General features: G+C 46.7%; 1 protein-coding gene across 1 annotated transcript; it reads right to left on the bottom strand.

Annotated features, from left to right (window-relative positions):
* Window positions 1-14984, bottom strand: PSME3 (proteasome activator subunit 3). The gene is made up of 11 exons (XM_066586702.1): window positions 14861-14984; window positions 9943-9975; window positions 9041-9103; window positions 8435-8539; window positions 5787-5835; window positions 4169-4281; window positions 3049-3117; window positions 1898-1965; window positions 1587-1641; window positions 1398-1484; window positions 1-838 (listed from the first exon to the last, which is right to left on the bottom strand). The coding sequence occupies exons 1-11, from the start codon at window positions 14900-14902 to the stop codon at window positions 758-760; spliced, it is 765 nt and encodes a 254-aa protein (XP_066442799.1). The 5' UTR covers window positions 14903-14984; the 3' UTR covers window positions 1-757.
* Between the last annotated feature and the right edge of the window lie 2583 nt (window positions 14985-17567).

Genomic DNA, 17567 nt, shown 5'->3' with positions numbered 1-17567 from the left:
TGGCGCTGTAGAGGCATTGTTCCATCTTCTCGTTTGCACGAGTTTTTTTCATGCAGACCATCTATGTGAAAACCGTCCTTGTGTATAACCTCATAGGCTATAATGGGGTGTGCGCTGTCCATGGAATTACCGACAGCACTCAGCCCAAAATACGCTAGTGTGACTGAGGCCTAAGTGGATACACTTTTAGATGGGGCAATCAGCATAACACATATACAGATGTTAAATTTCACAAAGCCGAAGTACCACCATAGGCCCTATTACACAACGGAAGATTCCACAACAGTAAGAAGATTAGTAAAGGTGTTCTGCAGCAGCAGTGACCTGCCACTCCGCAAGAGGACAGCTCACGACTTTTCAAAAACTTTCATACTGACCAAAACCAAGTAATTTAGCATTTGTTCAGAACACGCACAAAGTGCCAGAAAGGACTGTGACCACCGCTTGTAGAAAACTCCAGGATTCGGGCTACAGCGCTCCACATGGGATGAGGCTTCGGTGTTCCTGGTCATCGACTAGTGCTGCCTTACAATTATTGAGCAGTCAATTTCAATTGAAAAGGGGCCGTTTTAAACAATTAAAAGCCTACACACCGATTTCCAGCGTCCGTTTCTTTCTCTTCTTGGTGGTAAGGATGTCAAAAGTCTAAACAAGGCAATGATGGTCTTTACTCCTTTTAAGTTCAAGGAAGAAAAAAAAATATTTAAAATAAAAACTAAAAAGTTTAGGGTGGGGGCGGGGCACGAGGACACGGTGGCTAGTAGAGGGTTTCAGCATTGCTGTTTCTGGGCCTCTTAATTTTCTCAATGTTTTTGAGGATCATATCGTGCAACGTCACCTAAAAAACAAACATAAGATTACAGCTCTAGCGCGTTGAAAATACAATCTGGGGAGCGATCAATCACGGGTCACCGTCTGGATGGATTAATATGGGTATTACAGATGTGGGTGCCATTAGGAACTCTTAAAGGGAAGGATATTCTCATTTTACACCTTAGGGCACGTTCACATCCACGCGTCCAACGGAGAAGCAGCATGAAATTACACAGCATGCTGCGCCATTTCATTCGGCAAAATGGTGGAGAGATGGACAGGACCCATTATATTCAATGGGGTTTGTCCAGCAAGTGTCGAATCTGGCCCTTCTGATTTTTTTCTCCTTGTTCTGATAAGGGGGGGGGGGGGGGCTCCGCTGTACTGTTTTTGCGCCAACTTCCACAGATAACAGCGCAGGAACGGGGAAGGAAGGCAAATATGTAGAGCGCCACCCTTGACTCCTCGGGACCTGCCCTATGAACACCATAATGTAGTTTATGGTCCTCGTAGGTGGTGCCAAGTTCCCCTTAACAACCATAACATGCATACATCATAAGTCATAAGGACGCGGGGATTCTTACATATTGGTTCCTCAGCTCTGAGATAATTAGCCGTAAACTAATATATTCCTTTTCGTCTATTTCTGTGACCGTACGCCGATAATCTTCCTGAAGAGCAGAAAAGAAAAAAATAAGTTAGTGTGGCAATTACAAGATATGAGTTCATGCAAGTCAATGGTCGGCAACAAGAGGCCGGCGGGGGCTACCTACCACATGAGGATATTTAGCTATTTTAGAAACCAGCTTTGCCCGGGTGATGTAGTATCTGAAAATAGGAGCATATGAGAACGTTAGAAGCATGAACTCTCCCCCCTCCATTCACAGTAAGCGGACAGCCGTTCAGGACAGAATGACTGCCGTTTACACAGGATGACTAAGCGGTCACATTCCCAGGGGATCGCGGGAATGTGAACAACGCTCAATGATAATCGTCCAGTGTAAAGCGGGCCATTAGATATAGGAAAAGGTCATCATGCCGAGGAGAATTCCTTCCACACGGCAACATGGGTCATGAACCTCACCTGGAGATCTGGTCTAGGTAGGACGCCGCTTCACTCTCTACTGTCCGCAACTCCGCCACAGTCTCTTCCTAAACAATGAGAAAATGGGCAGCCGTAAGACTAACTGAAGGGGAAGACCCTGCGGAGATGTAGTAAGAAGTACGAGGAGGCGTGGAGTAAAGCTTGATGACCAATAACAAAATGTCAACTATGACTGTAGGAGGCATTACGGCACATATTGGTCCGGCTTCCCATACAGTGAGGTCACTTGCGCACCTCTAGAAGCTGCCAATAGCAGATTTTACCCCCTTACGGACAAACACTATTTTGCCTATGAGGACGCAACAATTTTTTTTTCTTTGTAGGTGATGGATTTATATCTCCATACTCAAAAGCCATAACTTTATTTTTCTGTTGACATGGCTGTATGAGGGCTTCTTTTTTGCGTAGCGAACTAGAGTTTTTATTGGTACCATTGTTGGGTGCCTATAAGTTTGGTTTTTTTGGGGTTTTTTTTTAGAGCAGCGAGAGAACACAACTTCTGACATTGGCGCTATATAAAAAACTTGAAGATGTGCAGTGTAGTATAGCAGTGAGCAAACCATCACATGTAGTGCAGTATAGTCGGTCTTTGAACGACTAACAATCAGACCCCGATAGGCCAGCATGCCAGGCAGGTTCATCCGTACCCCATGATTGCATTGCAGTGTGCCGATAAATGACAGGAGCAGCTACCTCCCTGTCACCCTCTTAACATGCTGTTATCGCTATTAATTTCGGTATGCAAGGTGTTAAATGGACGGTACAGAGGTCTCTCCGCTTCGGGCAATCAGTGTAGGGTCCCAGCTGTCTACTAACCTCCAGTACCCGGCATTTCCTGCACAGGATTCTCGTACAGACCTTAGAATAGGCTGCTGTAAGAACACAGCTGCCTAGCCGAAGGCCCATTAGTGGCCGACGGAAAACCTGAGGGGGTTCAGCTGAATGGAGCTGTAGTGTGCATGCATGACTGTTGGTCTACTCATTCATGGCACTCTGGACCCCAGTTCTTGCGATTGTTGAGGCTCCCACAGTCAGACCCTTCCAATCAGACACTTATCCCCCATCCTATGATGTGATAAACCCCTATTAAATTACACAGTAAATCATTTACTAAACACAAAGTTCCTTACCTGGATTGACACCCCAAAGTTGTTTCCGTCTTCTATCCTTGGGATAAGGAGTTGAACCCACATTTTTACCTTAAATGAAAAAAAAAAAAAAAAAAAAAAAAAGGATTGAAATTTGCCCAAGTTCATTATTCTTAAAGTTAGTCAGGCAACAATTGCTTCACTTGTCCAAAATTTACCTGCTCTCCACCCCACTGCGTCTTTTGTCCTGTCTGTCTTTTAAAGGTTTGGTTTGAGCAAGTGCTCTGCATTGCAGCTTTCAATAATCCCAAAATGATTCTATTGATTGTCCAAATAGGTCGGCTATGAGTTAAGGCCCATTTACATGCAAAGATAATCTTTCAAACGATTGATTGCTAAAGCTTTCATTTTGCAAAAAGTGTTAATGGACACCGATATTCATTAACCCTTTCCAATCCAATTTGTATTCCTAGGGGGGGGCTTACTCTTTTTCTGCCATTATACATCGGCGCTATATGCTGGCTAAAGCCAGTACTGCATGAGGTGACACATGTCATAGGCTCCGACAGCAAAGAGGCTGGCAATATACAGTAAGAGAACCCCGACGGCTGTCTTTCAACATCAGAGCTCTACAGCCTTAAATCATAATGTGTTCAGATGTCAGACAGTGGATTGGAAAGGGTTAACACTATCATCTTAATTTGCATGTAAATGGGCTTTCGGGAGCTGTTTGCATGTGGGCTGGGCTCTGCACACAGCTGCATTGTTCTCATCCGGGCTGCCGGTAGAATACAATGTAATCTCCCGACTCCCACTGAGAACACAGCATGCGGTCTGTTGAGATCCTTTGTCTCTCTGCAGTTGAACGATGGATTTTAAGTTCACCTTAAAATCATTCAGACAAAAAGTGCATGATGGCTGCGTTTACACGCAACGATTATTGCTCATTTGCGGTTGTTTGAACGAATTTTGAGAGATAATTGTTGCGTGTAAATGAACATCCTAAGTCTGTACATTATCTGTCACGGTTTTGATAAAAATGATCAACAGTTTAATTAAAAGAAAACCAAAAAAAACTACCCAACACACAGATGATGTGCTGATAACCTGCCCCTCCAGAGCATGATAAAGCGAGCACTGCATACATATAGAGAACACTCACCGTGTTGCATTTCTCTATGAGTAGTCTTATCTCAGGTTTTACTCTTTCAATGATCTCAACAAGTGGGGCGTTACTCTTCAGCATCCCGTTAGGCATCACAAACACTTTGGTACCTACATGAGGGGGGAAATGGAAGCATTTGCCATTTTAGTAATTTCAGCGCACAACTATGTATTTTTATGACCAAGGAGGAAAAAAAAAAAAAAAAATGATGACTAGAATGAACCAACTGAAGTGCTCATCCGAGCACCATCACTGCTTGCCAGCTGAAGTCAGGCTGAACAGAATGTCTATAAGCCAATGTTCAGCTAGCCGTGTTGGTGCTCAAACAAGCCCTTTAGCTGGCTCATTCTACTGATCGGTGGCAGGGGTCACGGCAGCCAGACCCCAGCAATCAAAACTTATGGCACGTCAAATAGTTTTTAGAAGCGCAGTTTAATGAGGGACTCACAGTGGGTACTTCGGTCTTAGCTTCACATATTAAAGCTTATAGTTCTGTCTCAATGCTGTTTTTTAACATGCGAGTCGGACGATATATAATCATCCTATTCCTATCTGTACCATGGATGAGAAATAGGACACGCTAGCACGACAGGTGAAATGCAAAGTTCTACATCTAAGGAAGAAAAATGAAAAAAAGCGCATACAGAATGGGTGGATTCAGCCTAAGCAGCATCTTAGTGAAAAAGACCTGGGTATTCTAATAGACCCTAGACTGAACATGAGTCAACAATGTGATGCAGCAGCCAAAAAGGCAAACCCAATTCTAGGATGTATTAAGAGAAGCATAGAGTCTAGATCACATGAGGTCATTATCCCCCTCTTCTCTTCCTTAATCAGTAATCTTGAACACTGTGTCCAGTTCTGGGCACCCCACTTTAAAAAAAAAAAAAAAAAAGACAGACAAACTGGAGCAAGTTCAGTGAAGAGTTACCAGGATGGTGAGCGGTCTGCAAATCATGTCCCATGAGGAACAATTAAAGGATTGTGAATGTTTCGCTTGCAAAAAAAGGCTGAGAGGAGACTTAATAGCGGTCTACAAATATCTGAAGGGCCGTCACAGTGCAGAGGGATCAGCCCTATTCTCATTTGTACAAGACTAGAAGCAATGAGATGAAACTGAAAGGGACGAGACACAAATTAGATATTAGACAGTGAGGGTGATCACTGAGTGGAACAGGTTACCATGGGAGGTGATGAGGTCTCCTTCAATGGAAGTCTGCAAATATCTGTCTGGGATGATTTAGTGATCCTGCACTGAGCAGGGGGTTGGACCCGATGACCCCGGAGTTCCCTTCCAACTCTACCATTCTATGATTCTATGTCAATGTGCTGCCTGTGTGTAAATCAGACAGACCGGTATCCATGTGCTGTCTGATGCGAGGCTAGCTGGTATATTAAAGTGAACTTTCTCCTCTCCTCGCCATCAGATGATATTATCCCCTTATTACTCCTGAGGAACACAAGTGTTTACCATAACAGACATGTCTGGAGGTGCGACTACTTCAGATGGAGACAGTCTTGTACCTTGTCCATCCCCACTACAGGAAGTGCTGACCATTATTCTCAGTAACATTTAGCATGTGGCCGATAAACAGGAGGAAGAGTAAAGAGTCACCTGCACAGTTATCGTCTCCATCTTCCAGTTTTCTCTTCTTAAGAGTTGGCTGTTAAAGAGTAAACAAACCATTTCCTTGTCATTACCGACAGAGTATAATGTATACAGTTATTGTCACAGAACATGGCCGCACTCTCAGGATACCAGTAAAGGCATCTGTTCCATCTGAACAAAAACACATGCCATTAAACCATCGTGAGTGCGGAAAACTTCTCTAAAAATATTTCACTTACCCCGGATCAGAGATTAACCACTGGCAACTACCGTGTTTCCCCGATAATACGACCTATCCCGGTTTTCGGGGGAGGCTGGAAATACAAGCCCTTCCCTGAAAATAAGCTCCAGCTAACCTACATTTAAAGAAAAAAAAAAAAAAACTCACCTGACCAACGGCATGCCGATGGTCTCTGGCGGTGCTGCAGCGTCCTCTAAACTGACATCTGCGCTTCTTTCTGGTGACTGGGCTCTGAATACCCCACCTCCAGCAAAGCAAGCGCTGTGATTAAATAGAGCACCAGGCAATCACAGCCGTCGCTCATTCACAGTCATTCCGTGAATGACATTACTGAATGGCTGTGATTGGCTGGCGCTCGATCCAATCACAGCTCTTGCTTTGCTGGAGGTGGGGTATTCAAAGCCCCGTCACCAGAAAGAAGCTGAGATGTCAGCCCAGAGGACACTGCAGCTTGCCACAGTGCCGCCGACCATCGCGAGGCATCGGGACGCCTAAGCCCCCTTCCCCCACCCCACGTCCCAAAAATAAGGTAGATATAGCATACGAACGGGACATCGTACTGCCTGCTTTTATAGAATAGCCATCTATCTCCAACTATTTATTTTTGCCATGTTATACTAAAGCGACCCTCCGGTCACACGGACAAAATTTGTCCCGAGCTAGGGAGTAATATCAGGCATCTGCAGCCTTCCAACATGGCTCCTCACTATCCTGTGCATCAGCAGTCTGAGACAGTTCACACTGCTTTCGGATTGGCCAACAGTGCTCACATGAGCAGCGCTAGTAAATCAGAGCAGCATTTAGCCTATCGCTGCATCATTACCGCCCAGCATGCATCAGGTAGTCAGAAGCGCTATCACCAAGTTAGAAGGCCAAAAAGGGTATGTAAACTGGCATATCCACCGCACAAGTGTGGGAATGGAGGACACCGGGTTACCAGTGCTGGGATGAATTTTTCCCTGTGACAGAAGGGTCACTTTAAAATAACATGTCAGATTTTTTTTTCTTTAAATCTAGGTTGATAACAAGTCACTTTAACCTACAATAAGATAATTTTAGACATGCAATCACACTAACGTAAATTAAGCCTCATTTACATGTAACGATTATTGCTCAAAATTCTTTCAAACTATTGCTTTTGAGCATTAATCGTTGCGTGTAAACGTTTCCATCTGTCACTCTTTGGGTGAACAATGATTTTTAGGTAAGCATAAAATCCATCGTTCAGCCAGAGAGAGATAGCAGGGACTGCACGCTGTGTTCTCCATGAAAGCAGCTGATTACATTGTATTCAGCTGACAGCCCGTGGCAACCCCTGTGAAGACAATGCAGCTAAGTGCAAAGTCCAAACAACATGCAAACATTTGCAAACAGCTGCTGGAGGCTCATTTACATGCAAATGAAGCTGTTAAAGTGCTAATGGGCATTAATGCCCATAAGTACTTTATGCAAAACGATCGCTAAAACTGTCAATCTTTCAATCGTTTGAACGATTGTCTTTGCATGTAAATGAGCCTTTAGCTGTGGTCTTAAGGTCCTTTTACATAGGCCAGTTATCAAGCCTGGAGTTCTTCCAAATAAATAAAAATGCTCGCTGATGGGGAGATGAGATGTACTGCCGTATAAGCAGGGAGATGTACAGCTAGCCGATGGGAATGAACGATCTTAGCAGCAATCGTTTGCCCCCATAGGCAGGTTCTCGGGCAGTGTAAAATAAAATGTACCGATTGTTGTTCAATATGCATTTCAGCCCTTGCGAAAGGACCTTTAGGCAGTCCTCACATTTTGTTTTGTGAACACATTCTACATATGCACAGAAAAGCCCCCAGTACACAAGTTTAGGCCTCCAATCGGCTGGCGTGCATCAGCCAAGATCGGACTTTTCCGTAGAGTGGGACGCAGCTAAATTATTTCTTCTATAGATTATATTATATACTAGAACCCCCCCTCCCCACCCCAAAGGGCACGTAGGGTTATTTTACAATGCAACCAATGGCCGACGTATGTCACTGAACGCTCCCAATGTACAGCCCAAATAAGATGTGAATGGTATCAGCAGGTAAATGATACAATACTCATAACAGTTCAGGAACCAAAAACTAGAACGCCATCGCATGTAACTAGTTGTTGTAGGGCAGCTACAGCAGGTTAGGCCCTCCTACATCCATAGGAAAAAAAAAAAAGTTCTTAATATGTGAAATGAACATATGGCGGCCGCCCACGCTTCTCCGTACAGGAAAAAAAAAAAAAGTTGGGCTGCCTTTGTTAACACACAAGTACGTCAAAAGGAAATTCTTTGGGCATTTGCCAGGCCCATTATACCCTATGGAAGTGTAGGGCATAGCTACAAACAAAACAAAAAATAAGCAAGCTGTGAACATGTGCCAAGTTCTTACAACACTTAAGAACTTACTGCATCAATTCCATCATGACTGTTGGAAAGAATAATGGGATCTGGAACTACCAAATTCATTTCACAATGGATCTGCGAGAGATCTTGTACATTTAGCATCGGTTCCTGAAAGAGAGGAAAATGTAAGAGAAGCAGAGCTCCATGAACAGAACATCAGAACCTGGAAGCCTGCGGTACACAGACTGATGGTCAAATACACCGATGCACCGGCTGATGGCGTATGTACGTGGATTTCAATATACTTGATCATTCTACCCAACGGCAGATAAGCTGCTGGTTAAACATCTCTGGAATAACGTTGGCCTTTCCCTACGGACAAAGCACTTGGCCAATAAAGAGCATGCTTACAGGGAAGCGGGTAGGGGCAGCGATGGGCTACAAGAATGTATTGCCAGTGTAAGAAGCTGGAGAATGCCAATTCAACATTCAGGATGCAGACCCCATTCTGGTAGAGATGACAGCCCCTGCAGTGAGGTCCGTCTAATCCTCACATCCACCAAGTCCCTTTAGAGCCATTTATGGTGCCGGTCGAGTCCCTTTATTGGGCACTTTCCCTGATTTTAACCAAGTCTGTACCACCTTCTATTGTCTGCTGGACTCAGTTACCTTAAGAAGTGCGTCCAGCTCCAGTAACTTCTTTGGGAAGAAACTTGCAACGAGGTCTTCAGCCTTAAAGAATAGAATAAGGTTTACACAATCATCAGTCTGTTTAGTTACAAAAACTTTACGCATATTTTCAAGGTGTGAGGGCGTAACTATAAGCCAATGTCATAAAGGGGTTCTCTACACAAAAACTATTAACGCCCTAAGCTTTAAGAGAGGTCATCAATCGTTAATTGCCAGGGACCAGCTCATTGGGATCTTTGGCGGTCAGCAGATCGCCCACCCTGCTCTCCATGTAGTGGACTGTAATGAGTCATAGGGGATGGGAAGGGAATTGGCCTATCTGGCTTCACTCGCACTGAAGTCAATGGGAGCTGAAGCTGACTATTACACTTTTGCACTTCGGCCGCTGACACCAGGGACGGCTGTGGAAGTGTAATAAGTGCTTCAGCTCCTATTGGTTTCAATGGGAGTGCAGCCAGCTAGGCCACTTTTCTTCCCATCTCCTAAGATGAACGTCTGGTCCACTACACTGACCGTGTGGATCCTGAGCGGCGGACGCCCGAATCATCTCACACAGCCTTATCAGAGAAATGGGGGGCAAAATACAGCGGCAGAAAGCAGTTCTTATTTGAGAGTGGAATAACCAGAACTGCTGAATATGACCTGGACACAGGAGCATCAATGAGCCGCGGGCATGAAAGGGTAAAGCAACATAAAAGCTAATCTAGAAAATTAGCAGGCACTATAGGGGGCACTCTTGGCCCATCCTTGACTACTGCTTCCATCAGAAGTGCAAAGCTTCAAATAAAAGCGGGATGTTGGACAGCACATCGCTAGAAAGTCACAAAAAGTTAAAAAAAAGAAATAATCTGTAAAAGTAAGGAAAACACATTGTCTTTTACCTCATTTGTTATTCTCTCTCGGAAACAATCGACCTGTTGGGAAAAAGAAGAAATACATTAACGCTGGAGTTGAGCGAACGTACTCTGCCGAGCTTGATGCTCGTTCAAGTATTAGCGTACTCAATGGTGCTTGTTACTCGAACGAGCATCACGCCGTGTTTGACACCGCCACAATTTTTTGCCCCTCCCTGCTGTGACGTGCCAGTAGGGGGGAGACACGAACCAAAAAAAAAAAAGCTCGGCACCCGGCGTCCCACATACAAAAATGCTCGAGTCTCCCATTGTAGTCAATGGGGTTCGTTACTCGAGTAGAGCTCTCGAATTTCACGAAGACGTTTTTCCCCTTAGTGGCGATGAGATGTCCATCCTGTGCCGATGGTTGCCAGACTAGACGCATTCGCCAGAAGACCCATCCTCAGTGCAAACACTGGAGATGGGTGGGAAGGGGAGGGGGAGGGGGGAGAGGTGTCGGCCAATTTCTCGCATCGGGGATTTCTGGTGAACGTGTTTGTGTCATTATCCATGAAGAAGCTATCTGCAAAGTGGGTCCCCAAATGTTTGACAACAGATCAGAAAAGCATGCGAGTGAAAACGTCCCGGTCCATTTGTCAGCGTTTCCGGACTGATAAGAACTTCCTGGACCGACTGGTCACTATGGATGAGACCTGGATTTAGCTGTATGACCCTGAAACCAAGGAGCAGTCAAAAGAGTGGAGGCACAGTGGTTCTCCTCGCCCAAAGAAGGTCAGCCACTAAGGTGATGGCATCTGTGTTCTGGGATAAGGAGGGCGTGCTGCTAGTGGACTACCTTCAAAATGGTTCCACCATCAATGCAAGGTATTACATTGAACTTTTGGACCAATTGAAGGTAGCTCTGAAGGCCAAAAGGCGCAGTAAGCTGTCCAAAGGAATCTTGTTCCTGCAAGACGACAACTCCTCCGCTCACACTGCACAAGCGACCACGGCAAAACTGGTGGAGCTAGGCTTCCGGCTGGTTGACCACCCACCTTATTCACCAGATCTAGCTCCCTCCGACTAGCATCTGTTTCCAAACCTGAAGAAACACATCAAGGGGACCAAATTTCACACCATTTCTGCTACGGATGACTGGTTTGAGGCACAACCAAAATACTTCTTTTTGCAAGGCTTAAGCCGGCTTCACACGAGCGTGACGGGCTCCGCCGCGTAATATTCCGCAGTGAAGCCCGTCACGGCGCCCCCCAGAGACCCCATACTTACCAGCGGAAGATAGCGTGAAGACGCTTCCCCGCCCACCGCTGTCGCGTCATGTGACACGCCCACCACGTCACATGACGCGGCCGGCCGCGTCACGTGACGCGCGGCGGTAGGCGGGGAAGCGTTTTTTCACGCTATCTTCCGCTGGTTGCAGCGGGAGATAGCGTGAACGGACGGCTTCCATTGACTGCAATGGAAGCCGTCAGCGCGTACACCCGCGGCAAATAGGACATGCTGCGGGTGAGGACGGGAGATTTCACGGTGCGAAATTCCGCACCGTGAGCATTGTGCTATTAGGTTCAATAGAACCTAATAGCAGGGGGCAACGCAGCGGATTTTTGCCGCGAATTTACGCGGCGTAAATCCATTCGTGGGAAGGAGGCCTTACAGAACTTGGAATACCGATGTAAGAAGCGTGCTGGCATCAGTGGAGAGTATGTGGAAGAAATGTAAGGTTTCATCTTCCGATCTCGTTTCTTTCTGGATTAAGCCAAAGACTTATCAGCAGCCCCTCGTATTAGACCGGGTTTCTCAGCCACATATCGCTCTCCCCCGAGTGGAGGTAGCCTTACAAGTGTGTAATATGAGTCCCGCTGCAGTCGAGTGTGTGAGCGGCCATACTTCTATGTGAATGGCGGTGCTCCAGGGTGTATTACTGCGCAAATCATACTGGGGGGGCCTAAATCTGGAGAGGATTACTGGGAGGAGAGCTTTGTACAGGTGTAAGGGCGCATTCACACCGATGTATTTTACGTCAATTGAACTGCGTAAAACACAACTACGCAGTAGCATGCGTATTTACTGAGTTTTTTACGCATGTCACCAGGAGATTGCGCAGGAGGGACATAAATTGTCACTGTATGTTTGTGTATTCGTCACTGACTGAAATTGCCTACATCAGTGTGACTGAGCCATAAATTCCACTTGGGGGATGATGACATTTCATTAGAGTACAGTACACTGCACTACCGAAGCAATGCAGTGTACTACACCAGCAACCAACTATTTGCATCTTCACCACTTGTACACACGGGAAATATGCATGAACACGCGGGGACAATACGTCTGTGTGAATGAGCCCCAACTGTGTACTACGCACATAAAAATGTACGCATAATACACAACCCCCATACACCCGTGTGAGTGAATGTGATTATATAACTATCTCTTCAGCACTCTGTGACGAATACTGGCGTAATTAAAAAAAAAACAAAACAAAAAAAAAAACTCACTGACTTCCCTTGTAATTTTTGTCATCTATAGCAACCAATCAGAGCTCAGTTTAATTTCTAATACTGTTGAAGTAAAATGAAAGCTGCGCCGTGATTGGTTGCTGTGGCAACAGATATTTTTGGCCAGCTTCCATAACAGTGCGGCGCTCTGCTCATTTTTGTGGCCACTTTGTATATTCCAGGACGGCTAGTCATAGAATCTTTTTGAAAGCCTAATTTTCAACAACCAATCCCTGCGCTTCTAGCGAGGTGCGACTCACGGGTATATCTCCACACTGAGTCCGTGCAGAAGAACGGGGGTCACATTCTCATCGGTTTTCATCCTCTTGAAACGCACAAAACTTGCGCAAGATTCTTGAATGGTTTTATGTAAACAGGTCGTCGTGCGCCACCTGCGGTGGGTGACTTGTGTCATATCCGTCCGTGGGCATTTGGCCGTACACAGAACCACTATCAGAGTCGCTGAGGCACCCAAATGAGGCATTTGTTGGCTTTTACACAGAGCGACGACCATTCATTAGTTGCCAAGATATTGTTTATAGGGGCCGGGGGGGGTGGGGGGGGGTCACTTATGCAGGACTGACTTTACACCGGACAACTTTTGACAAGCTGAAATGGAATGCCCAGTGACTTACCGCTCACCACCTTGTCGGTGGCCATGATGCGGATCGTCCCCATTTAATACAGATATTCCGACACAAACTCCGCATCAATAAGTAAAACTTTTTAATTTTTTTTTTATGCAATCTGTTAACCCCTTAACGCCATAGGATGTCCATTTATGTCCTGCAGTGTCGGGATATGTATGAAGAGAGATTGCGGAGCGCTCTCCCTCCATACAACGGGGGTGCTGGCTGTTTCTTACAGCCGACACAGCGGCAACAGCTCCTATAAGCCGCGCGACTCATCAGAGCTGTTAACCCTGACAGCGGCATTCAACTCCCCTGAACGATGTTCGGGGTTCCCAAACAAGGGGGGAAAGGAAAAATCTACAACTAGCTTTACCGCCCAAGGGCGGTTTCACAAATCTCACACGAATATCGAGCCCATTCTTTTGAATGGAGTCATATACATGTGCGATATTTTCCATCACTACCGAAAAAATAGCCGCCTGTCCTGCGTTTACAATGGGACAGTAAAACACACGGCGCACAATGTGAACATGAGTGCGGTACGAGGCTTCCCATTGAAAACAACGGGAAACACCTGCTGATCCTCTAACGCACCTGAAAGCCGCACAGGTGGACCAGAAGTGATGGCAGGTGATTCAGGAAAGCACCTCGGTGTGAAAACGCACGTGGCGAGCGCAATAGCGGCATGAGTTTCTCGGGCCAAGATCGTGCTCGCCCGTGTGTAGGTAGCCTTAGGCCGCTTACACAGGCGTTAGCAAACACTACATTTGAAAATGCAGCATTTTACCTCAATTTTTAGCGGTGCTTTCAAACGCATTTGACGGCGTTCTTTAATGCCCCCCTTCATTTGTGTTGTGTTCACTCCTGCAATGGAGTGGGGGGAAAAAAAAATAAAGAAAGAAAATCGCTGCTTGTCCCATCTTTCTGCATTTTTTTTTTTTTTTTTTAAATCTCCCATTTCCTTATAAAGCCTCCTTTTTATCGCATGAACTTGCGATTTTCGTGCAATGCGCTTTTAACATTAGAAACTGCGATCTGAGATCAGGAAAGCATCGCCGGCGCTCAAGATACGCAGGAACAAAGAGGAGACTTTTGCCATGATTTTCTCGCAGCAAAATCACGATGGCCAGCGTGAAGGATCCCTTGTAGGAGCAGAACAGTGATAGCAGGGAGCAACATGCAGATGGACCCCGCTGACTAGAATAGCGCCCGTCAGGTTGCCAAGGTGGATTCTGGTATGTTACGGGACTGAATAGCGCAGCATGACGCATCGTTTTATCCAATTAAGCCTTTAGATCAACGTACAGAAAACATCACTGCGGCAGAAGAACATCGGCCGAGGGGGATCGGTACCGGGGGTGGTCTACTCAGCCTCTCCATGTGTCTACAGGATCCCTAGGGGGGCTTATAAGGGGTATTCCTGGACTCTTCCTAGCTGTCAGTGCAGATGATCCCGGGCGGCAGATCTACTATCCAGAGATCAGGTCATCAATAGTAATAGTGCAGGAGCAGCCCTTTAATAATTAAATGCCCCCACGCCACGTGCGAAGAGCAGGCCCCGCGGGGTGACTGGCAGTGTGTGACCACATGTGACTCCACATTGTCTGCCCCACGTGGGCCCGCCCCACCTCCTGCCACACTCCAGCAGCCGGGCACAGAGCACTGAGGACAGCCCGCTGCTCGGGGACATACCGCGACTACTTCCATGTCACGACAAAGCCTTCCGGCCACAGAACAGCGGCTGTTCCCCGGCCTCGTTCTGCCCGGGTCCTCCACACCCCCTCACAGTAGCTCCACCTCCCCCCGGGCGCCGCTCACCTTCTTCTTCAGCTCCTGGTCCACTTTCAGCAGGGAGGACATGATGTGTCCGCTTGTAATCTGCCCTCACTTAAAACACCGGCTCGTGCAACACGGCTCCGGAAGTAACGTCTCACTTTGCGCGCCGTCAGCAACCGGTGACGTAGATAAAGGTGGGACAGAAATTAGCCAATCAACGAACAGAGCCTGTCATAGTGTAGCCAATCAGAATGGAGGATGGCTTATGTGGGCTAAACGTGTCTGCGGACCTGTCACTCATCCCTTTTTTTTTATACATTTTCCCCATTGTCTTCATCCTACCCAGCATCACGTGATATATACGAAAGGGGTTGAGATAGTAATAGTCATCCTAATTCCGCGGCCAGAGATGGCAGGGAGTACGCAAACAGCCGAACTGGTGTTTACGCTATTTTCGTAACTCCCATAAAAGTGAATTTAAGTTGCGTAAGTGGCGTAGCACAAGCTACGCTGTTTCCGTAAACCCTGAGATGTAGGGAAAATGCGTAGCTCACTGTGGTTACGCTCTTTACGTAACCATTATTACCTTCTATGGGAGTTACGGAAACAGCGTAGAATAGCCAGCTCGTCTTTTTTCGTAATCCCCGCCAGCTTCGGCCGTGGTTTAGAGGCTTTCCCATCTCAGCTATGGTTGATAAGATGGGAAGGAACAGGGATTCCGTTTTCTTGCTTTGTTTGGAGAGTAGGAAAATGCGCCCCCTAGCCCAACAGATCTGTCTTAGAGCCGCCAAACGGACTCCATTGACTGTAATGGGGTCCTTTCGGCTTCACGTGAGCGTATGCTAGGCGTTGTCTCATGCTGCCCATAGAAGTCTGTGGAGAGGAGAGGAGGAAGAAAAATGGGCAGAAGCCGAGATTCACAAACAGATGTGGTTGCAGCCAATTTCCTCTCTCCCAGCTACTGCAATCACAGCTACACTGCTCATCACTGCTATATAATGTCCTCCATATTGCTGTTACTTATGGGAGAGTGCGTTTTTTACAGTTTTTTTACATGCTCAAATTGCGTGCATTTGCATGTACAAAACAAACGTGCGTTCAGCATTAAACTGGCCGATTAATTAGTTTAATGAGTTCGTTATGGGCTTTTTCCCTGCGCAGGAAAACAGAGCATGCTGTGTATTTTATTGCGTGACCAAAATGCACACACAAAATGCCTGCGTGCGAACGAACGCACTGAAATCAATGGGTTCTACTCTCCGTGTGCTGCGCGCAAAAAGCTTTCACGTGCGAAATGCTGCGCAAATGCATTGGTGTAACACAGGCTTAATACTGAATGAAATACTCCGCGCAATTTTAATAGGATTACACTTGTGCGCTTTTACTCACCGTGGAGCCCAAGCCTTACGCCGGGCTTACCCGACCGGATGCATAGAGTCATGCAGCGTTTTACTGCTGGGGAGCCAGTGGTGAGCCGGCCAATCACCGCGTATTTTGTACCGCAGACAGCGTATCTGCCGCACGCCGTTATGCAGAGTCTTCCAGGATTTTTGTTTACATTTCCTACTCCGTCGTTTCGCAGCGGCGCATATAAACCCCGCCCACAATGTAATTGCATATGTAAACTTTGATTACACGCCCATAGAGAACAATGGCCTCTATCGCGCGTTATACGCGGCAAAATAGAATATGCCTTTTTTTAGCGCATATGACACGCAATGAATATTGACCAATGTGAATGAATCAATGAAAATCAATGTGCTTCCATTGATTCCAGTAACCACGTATCGCGCGCGCCTACATCGCGCACGTAATATGTGGTGAAATTACGCTCGTGTGAGCTCGGCCTTAAATACGCTACAAAAGTTTACAAAAACACACGACATTGCAGTTGCTTTCTTTTTGCTGGTGTTTGTAAGCGCTCACTTGCTGTAAGGGCTTAGGCCTCATATCCACGAACGTAACGGTAAAACGCTCCGGGCTGCCAGCAGCGTTTTACAGCTGTTTGTAAACAACGGCTCTGCTGGCAGAGACCGAGTATGGCCGCCTGCAGACGAGCGGGTCGGATCCGGCAGCGAGAATTCTCGCCGCGGGACCCGACCCGAGAGCCTGCAGGGACGAGCGCATACTCACCCGCGCCCGGCGGCCCCGGCTCTTTCATGTGAGTGCGTGCCCCGCACAAAAATAGGACACGCCGCGGTTTGTTTGCCGCGCGACATTTCGCGTGGCCAAACCACGGCCGTCTGCATAGGAGTGCGTATTGTAATGCACTCCTATGCAAACTTTCAGTGGCGGAAATCCCGCGGCGGGATTTCCACCCGTGTGCAGGCGGCCTATGGCTGCTTGTGCACCGCGCAAGGCCGTGTCTTCTGGACAAGTTCCAAAAGTGTTGAATAACCAACATTTTTTAATAATCTTTATTTATATGGCGCCAACATATTCCGCAGCGCTTACATTACAGGGGAAATAACACAGAGCCACGGTTACATAGTAATCAATTGGTGGAAACAATAGGGGTGCGGGTCCTGCTCCAACGAGCTTACATACTACAAGTAATGGGGTGATACAGAAGGTAAATGGCTGGAGATGTGCACGGTATGGCGAGGTGGGGAGTGAGGGATGCTATACACACAAACAATGGTCAGGCAGTATAGTGGCGGAATCGGTATGACTGCGGGGGGCGGTTGATTACGGCTAGCAGGGATTGCAGTCTGTGGGACAGGGAGACATATATGTTTATAGTTCAGAT

Source organism: Eleutherodactylus coqui, chromosome 13 (genome assembly GCF_035609145.1).
Source record: "Eleutherodactylus coqui strain aEleCoq1 chromosome 13, aEleCoq1.hap1, whole genome shotgun sequence".
NCBI classification, from domain to species: domain Eukaryota; kingdom Metazoa; phylum Chordata; class Amphibia; order Anura; family Eleutherodactylidae; genus Eleutherodactylus; species Eleutherodactylus coqui.
The sequence above is the reverse complement of the archived record's forward strand: the minus strand, read 5'-3'. Positions and strand labels throughout refer to the sequence as shown.

Excerpts from the sequence above, each read along its gene's own strand:
- PSME3 (XM_066586702.1), bottom strand. The coding sequence starts at position 14,902 with ATGTCCTCCCTGCTGAAAGTGGACCAGGAGCTGAAGAAGAAG. Across the intron at positions 1,642-1,897 it reads TACCTAGACCAGATCTCCAG|ATACTACATCACCCGGGCAA; the intron begins GTGAGGTTCATG and ends TCCTATTTTCAG. Across the intron at positions 1,485-1,586 it reads TAGCTAAATATCCTCATGTG|GAAGATTATCGGCGTACGGT; the intron begins GTAGGTAGCCCC and ends TCTGCTCTTCAG.